At 42.9% G+C, this 13,382-nt stretch overlaps 1 protein-coding gene across 1 annotated transcript in view; it reads right to left on the bottom strand.

The window, feature by feature from the left end:
• Positions 1-13,382, bottom strand: part of KIT (KIT proto-oncogene, receptor tyrosine kinase) — a 56,759-nt gene that overhangs the window by 23,650 nt on the left and 19,727 nt on the right. The window contains exons 3-6 of the mRNA XM_087736256.1: positions 10,137-10,415; positions 6,555-6,691; positions 3,700-3,859; positions 651-840 (exon numbers count right to left, since the gene is read on the bottom strand). Coding sequence (XP_087592382.1) covers positions 651-840; positions 3,700-3,859; positions 6,555-6,691; positions 10,137-10,415 — 766 coding nt within the window. The remainder of the gene's footprint in view (positions 1-650; positions 841-3,699; positions 3,860-6,554; positions 6,692-10,136; positions 10,416-13,382) is intronic.

Below are 13,382 nucleotides of genomic sequence, written 5' to 3'. Positions count from 1 at the left end.
GAAGCTAAGGAGTAAATTATTAGTGCGCCGTCTTCTTCTGCAGACACTGTCCACGTTGACACTCTTATCTTCCATTACGACTGCCTTTGCACTACAGCATCCAAAAGTTTTGCCACTTCTAACACCCAGATGTGTGCCAGGGTGACAGCTCAGCACCAGGCTTGGACCCTGTGCATGCACCACCGCCTGCTCCTTTTCTCGCTGAGGGGGGAACCCAGATACACAACCCAGGCCATGTGTGCTAGGTGCTACACTGGATTTTTGGAGGACCAGGGCTCAGGAGAGAACAGTGCACAGCAGAAATAAAAGCATAAGCTTTTGTCCAGAGCACTGGGCTCTGCTGTGGTGGTGGAGGGAGTCTCTGCACACAAACAGCTTTACATTCTTATTTTTGCTTATTGGGCAGGAATGGCATCATGTAGGTGAGTTGTGAGTTTGTGGCCCACTGGTCCTCAGATGGTGCGGTTAGCTCAATGCTATTCCAAATTTAGGTTAGTAGACTTTGCACCAGTTACTGTGGTAAGCCACACGGACTACGAGATCTTTTATAATTACAATTTTCTCACCGTCTCCACTTTCGTCTTTCCAGAGCAGACTCTAGTTTGCCGTTCCAAATTGAAATCAACAGCACTTACAATCATTCATCTTACCTGTTATTGCCCACAGTCTTGAACTTGACGTAATGGTCTGATGAATTCTGCAATGTTTCGTTCATGTACATCCAGACTTCTTCCTTCGGTTTTGGATATGCCTCATATTCAACTGTTAAATTTCCATTTTGTCCTGCATTTATATCTATTGTGGTATTCATTGTTGCAAACAAACGGACAAATCCTTTAGCTGATGGCCATAAGAGGAGAAGAAAAACAATTTCAATTTCAGGACCATTTAGAAGATTGTCAGTACTCTAACCACATTTAGACTACTTCAAGATCTAGTGATCAAACATCCAGCTGTGAAACAGGAAACCTTATCTACAAAGCAGAACTTGAACCCTCACCTGCCAAAACCAAGGCCACTAGCTATATATAGCAGTGAGGCACAGGACTTAAAGCAGCCTTGAGTGCCTTAACAGAAATAATTCCATCTTCTGGTGATAAATAGCCTCTGTTTGCTTTTGGAAAAATGGAAGCATGTGCTTACTTCTACTCAAGTATTTACATTTTTCCAAAAATCAGAGTTGCTAAAGGTATGGTACAGAAGAAACACTAATTAAAAAAAAAACCAAGATAAATTGATCATTTATGACAATATACTAGAGTATTTAAGGTTTCTTTGTCAAGTGTAATGAAGAACAACATTACAAATGAAGCTATTAAAACCTGTAATTAGAGAAAAATGTGCTAAGTCCACAGGCCTGGATACCAATTGTCTTAAACTACGGCATTCCTGTCCATCTGCTGCTGGGTCTTAATCTTTTATTTGGCAGATATCATTTATCATTGTGCAGTTCCATTCCAAAATATCATGTGGAGCAGCATCCTTACTGCAGTGGTTTTAATTTCATTAATAAACTCATCAGCTTCGGGATTATTCACTTTGAAAAGACATATTTTTCAGTCCTATTACACAAATTCATATGGGAATTATCAGTTTGACAGGCAGATTGCAATTACAAGGAAACACATTTACTGAGAGAGCTTGAATTTAGACCGAAAGTCAATCTCGGATCTCTGCTTCTTCCCACTTTCTAGTAATCAAACTGCTGTGGCCAGCTGGGCACCTGAGCTCGGGAAAACCAGAGCCAGCGGGGCTTGGTGAAAGCATATGGAGCTGCCAGAGCACTTGACAGACACTTCAGAGAAGAGAGGATGAAGTAAACTCACAGCAGGCAGGTATGCTTTAAAATGCTCTCCATCATTAGAAAAGAGAAATAGGTTTTAAATCTGGAAGCTGAAGATTTTTAGTTCCTTCGCAGAGCTTTTTTCCATTTTCTGTATAAACACAGGATCCCCTATGCAACCTAGATTCAAAATTTGACACAAGAGCCTGCAAATAAAATTTTAGGATCGTGCTATCAGTCCCCGAAACAGTTCTAGAAACTGTTGTTTCTAGATAAATCAATTGTTAAAAAAAGTAATTAGGAAATTTACCAAAAATACCCGTTATTTCTTGTAAACTTTTCGGTTAATGTTAAAGCCACAGTGATTTAGAAACTGATACAATTCCAGAATCTCTCCAGTGCAGGCCATACACCACTTCCCAGGACACTGGGAGCTGGCACAGTTCAGATAAATATAGTGAGTTTGACAATGAATGGTGAAAGGCATCCAGGATACAGAGTTTATTTTATTTTAAGTCAAATGGGAGGGGGTGGGGAGAGAAAACTATCTCAAAAAGGAAAGATTCCAACTTTTCTCTGGTATTTTTTATTAAATGAAACTTTGCATTTTACTAACTACAAACTTGTTACTTTATTTTCTACTTTTTATAATGCAGTGCTTTATTTTAGTCCCCAGACCTTCCAAAGTCAACCCTTTTTAAAGCCACATTTGCATACGTAGTAGTCCTAAGAATTTCTGTAGTTAAGAACTTTCCTCCTCTTATAATAAAAGCTTTCATATTGTTCCCCTTGGGTAAAAGACTTGCTTTCATATTTCACACTGTTTCACTCTTTTACATATTTAGTCTCTCCTGTAGAAAAATGAGGCAAAGACCACCGTCGTTACGAGCCCTACCCCCTCAAACGACAGAGCAAGGTTAAGGGCACTCAAACCTCTGCCACTCTGATGAAGATCTGACCCACATAGGTCAAATACTTCTGTTTTCTTTAAGTTACCGGGGACCTCAAAAAAAGAAATGTTGCAGGAGTATCTGTGCAACAGAAAAACAGATTTGAAAAGGAAAAAGGATCCAAGGCTACACTTCCTTCAGTTACTACACCCTTGAATGGTGAGGAAATTAAATGATTTTAGCCAACTACACGGACTTCTTTAGAATGATCTTATTAAGTATACGAACATGTCCTTAATTGGTTTATCAAATTAGCAAGTTTCAGCAGCTTTAAAATTCAAAAGGCACTGTGTGTCACCCAAGTTAATATACAGCAGACTCTAAACGAGTCTGTTATTAAACAAGAAGAGGGAGGGAGTTCGCCCTCTGTTAAGGGACACGATCTAAAACCTGGGGAAGTGATGGATAGTGGGTTTACCACGGGGGTGAACTCTGGAACAATTTCATGCTGTCTATGCACACTGCAACGCTCCTCACGGCATTATTTTAAATAGAGGTACATATATAGCTTCTACGTAAAAAACATTGACACGCTGATGTCAGCGAAATTTCCTGTGCTGGGAAGGCAAGTATTAAAGATATGCTTTGTGCTTGTGCTGACAAATTACTTAAGCGTAAGGATAGTATCAGGCAAAGGTAAATTGCTTGCTTCATTAAGACCGGATTAAATTTAAACTTAAACCAGGAAGGATGAGACAAACCAGAGATGGAAACACTGCTGGATGGTTGTTCTAACACCACATTCCAATAACATGCAAAGGGTTATAGAAATTAAAGTAGTCATACACACCACAACACTTCCTCAGCCATTCCATATGGTACCAGTCAGCAATAACCTTTTAATAAAGCAACTTTACTCACTGAAGCTTGGGAGAAAGGAGAGAAATGGAAGGCAAGGCTCCCCCATGTTCTCACTTTCCACCTCCTGCTCTTAGAAATGTTAAAATTTCTAAAAGAACCATTTACCTAGTGCTTTCAAGGTTACTGTGGCATTGGTTTTTCCAAAAGGGTTTTCTGCTTGGCATGTGAATTCTCCAGAATCATTAACTCCCACTGAACGGATGTTCAATGTTAATTTCCTTTCGTATCCATAATCACCCAAATTTCTGCTTTTGCTTGTAACAATCTGTCGGTAAAAAACAATTAACATCTAAAACACTGTGTATGCAGCATCTTTCCTAGATAAATTAAAAATAGAAGTAATTATAACTTTGCTATATTAATATTCATAACTTTAAACCGGAATAATAAGCCAGCATGACAAACCTGTCACTAGAATCTCTCCATGCAAAACAAGTGTGTGATCAGCTGTCTTTGGGAGATAATGTCCTCTTGTAAGTCCTATCCCCTCCCCTTATTCTTTATTTTTTTCCTCCTCAAGCTCCACTGGTGGGTGGGTGTGGGTGGGTGGGTGTGGGTGTGTGTTTTCACCTGCCCTGAGGGAGCCCAGTGGGAGAGATCAGCCCTAGCCACAAAGCTGAAACTCTAATTTCTTCAAATATTTCAATCATATGGAGAAAAGGGTGTTGTGCCCAAGGTCAGACCCAGCTCACTCTGGCTAAATTTCTAATGCTGATGAAGGTGAGGAACCAACAGAAGGTTTTATTTGCAGTAACAATGCTTCTAGCTGTAGGGCTTGATGCAAGATGAACACTGGGTCTTGACTTTCCTAATGCCCAGAAGCTGCAACTGTTGTAAAAAGTCATTGCAACTCTGAAGTGTGGTTCACCACTCAAGGGGTGCCTAAAAATCACTGAACTCTCTAATGGTTGCAATGCTTCCCAGTGAATGACAAGAGAGAATTTAAGGTGCTGGAGCTTCATTTTAAACTGGGTCACTCTATGCCCCGAGTCCATGGCATCTCCTCACTGCAGACATACTGCAGAGAGACCTGCTCATGGCACACTTTGCATGGCATCCTTGCTCTGGAACCCGCTCTGCTTCTTGGTCCATAGCAATCCAGATTTATTAATCTTACAGGCAACTGGAAAATTCATTTTCTTTCCAAAGCACTGAGTATATCATGACTCTATGCCCATGTATGCATGCTGGAACTAAAGAAAAAACAAATGCTTTGAGGTGTTGACTTTAGTTTCTGTGAAAATGCTCGGTGTGGTTGGAAAGACTGATAAATTTACATCGATTAATCCAAATGCAGACCTGGACTTGTGATTTTCTAGTAGAATGATTTCAATTTTTGGAGGTGCCAAGAGGTTCTAGATAAATTTAATCTTCTCAATGCATTGTTGGCTCCTCCTGAATTATAATAATCACAAACAGCAGTTTGGTTCGTATGGATGTGATTGCTTATAACAAGTCTCCTAATTTTCAAAAGCCGTGATAACTTCAGTCATACAAGGGAAGTGGTTTTGGTTTTTTTTTTTCCTTCAACCTGTTCAGGGCAAAACGTAATTCTGCATCTATATAAACATGAATTTTATGTATTCTGTCTCAGTACAAAATTTAATTTGATAGTCATTATTTAAAAGATAGCATCCCATGCTATTTACCAGGAAGGACAGAAAGGTCAAACTTATTTGGTCAAAAATATTTTCATCGTGGCTTTTACTTGTAAAATGAAAAGTGATAAAGCACAAAGACTTAAGGGAAGACCCTGATTTCATCATACTGTAACAAACAAAAGGAGGGGGATGATAGAAGAGATGAAGTTCTCAGATGAACGACTTGTAGTTGACGTCAGCACAGGAGACCAAAAGCCTTATCTGCATGTCCCATGCCTCCTTCATGTCATTTAGACGTCCTGAACCCTCAGAGCTGCGAGGTGGGATTTCTTGAGCAGCGAGCACTTAGTGGAAGCAGCTCTGCCAGAGCCAGCATATTAGCTAAGCATGGCATACCCAGCCTCCTGTTCACTATCTGCCCGAGGAGATGTGATTTATCCAAATATCACAGCATCACAAAAGCCTTTTTTCCATACATACGTGGACTGCGAATTACGTATTCTGATCACTACCATTAGCAGTAAAAGACCAGCCAATTAGCATGGGAATATATAAGGCAGGAGTTACTAACAGGTCTTCACAAGGGCTTTTAATTCATTTAAATTTCAGGGTATACCCAGAAGACCAAGAAGTGTCCTTAAAAACAACCCAGTGCCTGCTGCTCGTTTCAAAGGCAGAGCTGGCCACACACTGGCTGACCAGGGGAGAGGATCTCTCTGCTCCTCATCTGCAGAATAGCTGCGCTGCCAGTAACGAACTCTCCTGGAGCATTTAACCTGCCAATAATTTAATTTGGTGATGCCAGGCAGTAACTTCATCTATCACCATAGACAGAAGCCAGTTCACTGGTTCATTTTTCAGAAGTTTCCCAGTTAGTGAGGCACACCATGTAATTTAAATGAATTAATCATTCCTGTGAATGCTTACTACTATTCCTGTCACGTACAATCCCATGCTAATTAGCAGGTATTTTACTGTTAATGATAACGACTAGAATATGTAATTTGCAGTCCATGTGTTGATACTTGCAGCTCCCATTGATTGCAACGTGATGTGTAGGCACTCTGTGCTTCCGTATTTAGGCAGCCCAACAGAGGTCACCTAAACTTCACATTGAAGAGCCTAACTTTAATTTCTGTTTGGGAAGAGAAGCCTGTGCGGATGCTTTTCCTCCCAGCCGTCTACATGCGCACAGGACAGGTGTTGCTGGCCCCTCACCAGTCTGTAGGATGCAGGACCTTTGGAAATGCAACAAATCCAAACCGATACAGCATCAGGTATCCAAGACAAGCAAGCGAAAGTCTACAGAGGGTTTGTGTACTGTGCTGAGGCATACATGATACAATTAAAGAAACTCACCCCACTTTTCTGAGAAATCCAACTAGCTTGTACGCTGCTATCCACATCCGTGATTATGCATGTAACTTCAAATTCTTCCCCTTCTTTGAGAAGCTCATAGCTTTTGGATAAGGTGATGACAGGAAGAGTTTTGTGAACTGGAAAACAATTTAGAAGTGCATTACTTTTCATTAGCTTCAGAGCTTCAAAGGGGGGATAAAAATCAACAGTCATTAACTTTGCAATAAAATGTCAGGCCTCCAAGAAGTATTCAAATTTTTTCAATGTATTACACAGTCATTCCTTTACAACAAGCATATTTCTGCTTCAGTCTCCCTTCAAATCACACTGGAAGTCAGATAATATTTGTTAGAGCTTAGCAACTTGCATGAAGAAACTTGAACGATGTTGAACTGTCGATGAGATGATTCATTCTACGACAGCAATTAAAAAGTTGCACTCTATAACTGAAAACAGAGAGGATCAGCCATTGAAGAACCGCAGCCTCGCATTAACTGCAACTTTTAATTACATATTACTACAGCTGATGCAAAGTACTGTCTGATAGATCCCTGAAAAGCCCCTGAGGACAGCCTAGGAAGGACAGGTACAGCTCAAGGACTTCAGCACACCCACCTCTGAAAGCACCACAACCTCTGCTCACGGTGAGGGTTCACAGAGGTGGCTGGAGCCAAGACTGTGGACAAGTTTGCCACCCAAGAGATAGGTGGTTGCAAGCAGCCATGGGCTAGCTGTACCACTGTTCTGCTTTGGGGTGTCTTTTGTCAACAGTCAAGTGTATTTGAGGACTATGTGTCTCTTATCTCCACAAAGCTCTTCAGCTCTTCCTCTGTTCCCTCCACAGTTTGTTTTTCTGTTTTCTTCATCCTTTCTTCAGATTTTCCTCATTTATGAGACTCCAGTGAACTTCCCACTAGGGTTTTTATGCAGGAAGACTCACTTTCAAACCATGAATGCAACATGTATCAGATAAGGCCTTCCAGACTCTCTTCCTGCCTCTGACACAGGCTTTGTAGTTGTGTTAGGCAAATTATATGAAACTTAGGAAAATGCCATGCTTTGCAGCCATTCATACTTTAACAATAATGTTTTCCTCATGTTCTACAGAAGAGAACAAAGAAACACATTTGGTCTCTTCAGATATAAAGGCTCACATAAAAATCCCGCCCCAGCATTCAGCAGCACCCAAGAGACGAGGAGGAAGCCGGTGCAGAAGGCGTGCTGTGTTCTCACCTGCCAGCAACATCTACGGACAACCAAAAAAAATCCTTAAGGCCATAAAGCCCCTCATTGTTTGGAGAAGGGCTGAACATAAACACCGCTGTCATAGCAGGGCTGGTGTATGTCTGAGTATGCCTGCACAGCTCCCTGTTTCATGGATGCCTCTTCTGTCTTTCTGCACCAGAAGCTCAAGCCTAGGGGTCTGCACGCCAGTTGTGATTAAAACAACAGTGCCCACCAAAGGGTCTCCAACACAAACTTAAGTCTTCAGCCAAGGAGAAGGTAGGAGTTTTACCTGGTGAACTTCACAAGGATTGAACACTACAGAACAGTAATTACAACACTGAGGATGACAATGCTGCTTTACTGCTGACGGCCTTCAGCAGATGCTTCCACTTACTGCACGCTTTCCCCCAGACAAAGAATGTAGGCAGAGCACCCAGGTCCCGCAGGCCACCTATGGCTACCCACCATCAGTGGGCCGCCGGTGATAGAGGCCAAGTCAGCACCCTCCCATCAGAAGTCACCACTGTACTGAGCAAGTACAAATTTTTATCCTGTAAAAAAATGAAATAGTCCAATTCTACAACTTGCACTCTCTTATGTCAGAGAAATGCCAGCTATGTCAAACAACTGCTTGCTTTCTTTGGCCATCACTGAAAAAACAGTTGAAAAAAAAACCTTGTTACAGAACGAGCAACAGAGACAGCAAGAACAGACTTCATTTTTGTTGTCAAAGGAGAATGCCAGAGATGCCTGTACCGATTAAACTTTTGTTCTCTTCTCATTAATTGAAATTTAGTATTCATTAAATTTTGCCACAGCAAACTGCACACTTGAGATGGCCTCCGCTGCCCACCCCATGCCCCACCACCGAGGAGCATGGCACCAGGCAGGTCACACAGCCCCAGCCGTGGAGCAAACACCAAGGTGTCCCCTCATCACACCACAGGGCAGCCCTCCTTCACCAGCACTAGGGGGGATGCTGGTGCGGGCCCGGCCTCAGCTCCTAACGCCTGGCACAAAACGGGCAGTGGGGGGGAAGCACACCAGCCTGCTGGCCTGAGCTGTGCACCCCCTCCTCCAGCAGCAGCCTCGGCAGCACCGACGGCACGGCATCGCTGATGGACGGATGCCTCTGAAAGCACAAAGACAACCAACGCAGCCCCAGCCACCGTTCTCCTTTCAACAACAAAAAAACCCAACGGGACACCTCGGCCGCGTGAGCAGAAATGCACTTGCAGCCAACAGAAGCTCCCGGTGCACAGCCTACACGTGTGCACAAACAGGGGATGCTCCCTCCCCAGACCTGGCTGCAGCCTTTGCACTGCACACACGCCTTAGCGGAGACACACTCTCAGCTGCAGCAAGGGGTTACTTCATTCAAAGAGCCTCAGAGCGGAGAATAAACTCATTTACTTGCCCCTGAGGAAACACTGAGCCAGCTTGGCTTGCTGAACCACTCCCTCCCCTTCTCTCCTGGGTATTTACACTGTGGATTAATGACACACACGGTAACCGTAGGCTCTGAACTGCCGCGACAAAAGCAGTCTGTAATGTACTGCAGAGCCAAGCATTGGGCTTCTCCTCCTTTCTAAACCCACTTAACCACCCAACCCTAGGGCACAAAGGCACATGAAGGCCAAAGGTAGGGCGTCATCAACAGGTCTGCAAAGCTTAGTGGTGTATCTGGCAGCTCAGCCACAACGCACTCATCATGATCTGGGCTTATGGTTGCTGTTGTGACCATCCTCACTCTTGAAGACAGAGACAAACAAAGGCCCTCTGCTCCCCCAAGTTCTGCCTCTCCACTGAATCCCTCTTCTTCAATGCCATCAATCAATTCCTCCTGCTGTCACTTGTGGGTCTCAGACTTGTGAATCAGGCGCTCAAATCTCCACCTTGCCTGCATAAACCTGTCCAAACCTTAGGGCACTGGTTTGTCCTCAAAGTTTAACAGCACAACCCACATTTAGAATGGTGAAAAAACACCTGGAAATCACCAGGAACAGAAAATAAAAGTGATCATGGCCAAACCTGCTCAGCACAGCCACAAGCCAAATGTCACAAGATCAACCTGTGCCCCCACACAACTTGCCCAGAACAAGCTTTCTAAGCCCACCACCTTCCTCTGGACTGCCTGCAGCAGTCACAGGCGCCACAGAGCAATCTCCTGGTGCACAAGCACATCTGGCTTTGAGTAGGAGAAGACTCCGAAAGCCTCCAGAGGAGACCGCCACCTCCAGCCTCCCCATGGCAAGATCAAGACAGAAGGTGAGGCTTCACAGCACTTCCCACCAGCTCCTGGGAGATAAAGGTGAAAATCAGGTGCTCTACAAGAAGGTGAAAATCCTGTGTTACCTGGCCTCACATTCAGGAAAATGTGCTCCGATATTTTCTCAACTCCGTTGTGCTTGGCCAAGCACTGGTAGCACCCCTTAAATGACCTCTGTACGTTCTTTATAATGATGCCTTTCTGGGGATTGGGAATGAATGTCATATTTTTGGGGAGAGGTTTGCCATCGCATTTTCTCAGTGTGAAATTTGAAACATCTGGATCTGTTAGTGGGCACACTAGCAGGATGTCACTGTCTTCTTTTCCATAGATGAGAGAATCAACAAGGAAGAGCACGTTTGGATCTGTGAAGAAATGCAAAGACCTGTCAGAGAAGCTGACATTGCACAGGGAACTTCTGATGATCCTAACTCTGCAACTGGGCACTAACATCAAAGAAAGTTTTACATTCAGCCAGTAAAACCAAGTATTACCCAATTCATGTTTACCAAGAGACATTAAGTTTTGTCTTAAAAGAGCCACACAACAGGAGATATGCAGAGCATTAAATACCAGATACACTAAAGAATCATGTGCACTAAAAATAATCTTACTTTTTATTTGGAGAAGGATATCTTTTTTTGCCTTGTTTAGCTCCAAAACCTCCACCCTCCACCCTCAACAACAGTAAACAGATTTTCACAGACCATTAAAAGTAATTTGCTTTTAGCTAGTGGCAGGGCTGTAAGCTTTCATGCCCACAGGAGGATTCTGAAGAAATTTATGAGCAAATGGAAGTTGAAAAGCACCTAAATTATGGTTTTCACTTCTGTAAAATACATAATCTAGATGAACACACATTGCTACCAGAGGAAGCACCAAACAACTTCCCTCTCTCTCTCCTCTCCCTGAACACAGGGGTTATTTTTAGCCTCCTTAGAAAAAAATGGGCATAGGTAACTTTTCTAAAGTATTTCATCTCACAGCACACAAACATACAGTACTTTAAACACTTTTACAACCAAAGTTGAAGCCCATGATAGCTGATGACCTTGAAGACTAAGAACCTCACCATTAATAGTGAACACAAAAATAAAGGATGGTGTGGTGACACTCCATAAAAGCTTATTTCAGCTCCCATGTGCCCTCCCTACAGAGCAGCATGAATCAGAAATATAGAAACAGAGGGAAAAGTTTTCTTTCTTTTTTGCAAACTGGCTTCGTACAACTTGAATGATTAGAGATCAACAAACCATGACTTAACAAGGAAGACTGAGAGAATTTGGTTAAGATGATAGACAATGTGAATTTGGTTTAAGACAAGTACCAGGCTTAAAATGAAGCACGGGACATTTACATAAGCAATTAGGAAATGCTAAGTTGAAGGCTGCTCATTACTGAACAGAGAAGCTACTGGCTGGTTTCTAGCTTAGAGTGAGGGTGTAGTTTTAACCCCATTTGATATTGCTGTCCAAGAAGTCCCCACAAACTAAAAGCTTTGAAGCATCAATCTAGAACTATAGGATGGAGACTACTAACAAATGAAAAAGTAAAGGATGTCTGAACAGAAGCAAAGTGTGATGTTTTGCACATGGAGATACTTAGAGAAATCCTATGAATAACTGTCACTGATGAGCTGGAAGAGCATGGACTAGAAGAGCTCATCTAGATGTCCCTGCTGACAGAGACTTAACTAATTGGTTTCCTCTCAATCCATTTTTCTCCAATATGGACAGAGACAAGGTATCTTCACTATACAGAAAGTATGGCTCCCCAGGAAAAAAAGGACGTTTTTGAAAACAGAAGAGAAGAACAAAGACCTGTTTCACTAACAGCTGAAATTGCAGGGAAGGCCTTGACTGGGGTAAGCAGAATTGCTGAGATGCTCCCCTCCCATCTTCCATCCCCCTCTGGAAGGGAGACATCATGGTGAGAAGACATGAAAGGATTTGCTGTAGGGAATCCAGGCACAAACAAGGCTGCTCATGGTCATGTTCTTCCCTTCACAGCTTTCCACCCCAGGTACAACTTGGGTAGCACTTGCTTTCTGGGCATACCTCAGGTTTCCAACACATGATGAGGTGGTGCTTATCATTGCTTGCATCTGAAAAGACTTGAGATCAAAATCAAGAGATTTTTCTCTTACGTACGTGCCTGAACTAGCTTGATCTTCACTAAACTTCCTTGGATAGGGACACAAACTGCTTCTGTAGACCCAACACAGGCACTTTCTGCCAAAGCAGAAAGGTGAAAGAGGTAAGCGCCTACAGCCAGTCAACACTGTGTCATCCTTGGTCACAGAAGCATAGAAAATTTGGTTTTAGTAGATCCAGATGGATGTAAGAGACAAACAGCTGCCACCATTTTATGTGCCACTTGGGACTGGGCAGGATCGAGGTTCTTGGTCCTGTTCTCTCTTCATTCCCAGCTTTACAAGCAGTAAGTGCATGGGGTGCTTGTGGCAACCCCACAAGCAGCTGAGTTCATGCTAGCATCTTCAAGGTGATGTAAGATGTCATTAAATCACAGCCTATTGCAAAATGATGGCCAACCTCACAAATAATACTTATTTTACTGCCAGGAACTTGTCAAAGTGAAGCTTGCACATTTTTCACACAATTAAGACAAAGAAATTAACAACATGTTGCATGAGGGCCACACAACTTCTCTGACGCTTTGATAATCATGCTCCGTGGGAAGGTTGCCTGCTATCCTGAGGTGAAGCAGTCACTCGCATAATGGAAGGCACAAACATCTCTATGATCACAGCTGTCTGGGATAATTACCACGACCTCCAGGAAAACAGTCATGGTAGATAAAGTCAACAATGTTTGTCACATATAGATAAAATACATGCCAGATTTCCTTTAGTCATATTCTCAGAGAAACACAAGTCAAGAAAACTCATCCATGGTAGCTGTACGGCTATTTGGACAACTCAGGAGCAGTTAAAGGAGCACTCTTTAAATTGCGTGGCCACTATGTCAGATATCTTCCCTTGGGAAAAGACTCTCTGCTATGATGTGCTGCTATCTCCTTGTCTTGGAGAACAACCTTGCAGTAATTCTCAAAGGATTAGCAGGGTTCAGAGGAGGGTCTTTGAGGCAACCCCTGTTGGACAAGGAATGCTGTCTCCAACAAAGTGGATGCTGTAGGACTTTTTTCCATCACAGGGAAGAAAGACCACCAGAACTATGTGAAGGAGAAGCAAAATAACTGTCTTCCTTGGAAAGGAAAAGGGAATGCCATGCATGGTAAACTGTCAGCTTGAGGGCAGCTGATGAAGCCACAGATCAGGAGCCAACAAAAGAAGAGAAGAAATCTGAAGAAAA

The sequence above is a fragment of the Nipponia nippon genome, unplaced genomic scaffold (genome assembly GCF_047370975.1).
Source record: "Nipponia nippon isolate SJK-2023a ecotype South Korea unplaced genomic scaffold, ASM4737097v1 scaffold_6, whole genome shotgun sequence".
Taxonomy (NCBI): Eukaryota; Metazoa; Chordata; class Aves; order Pelecaniformes; family Threskiornithidae; genus Nipponia; species Nipponia nippon.
This window is presented reverse-complemented; position numbering and strand designations above follow the sequence as displayed.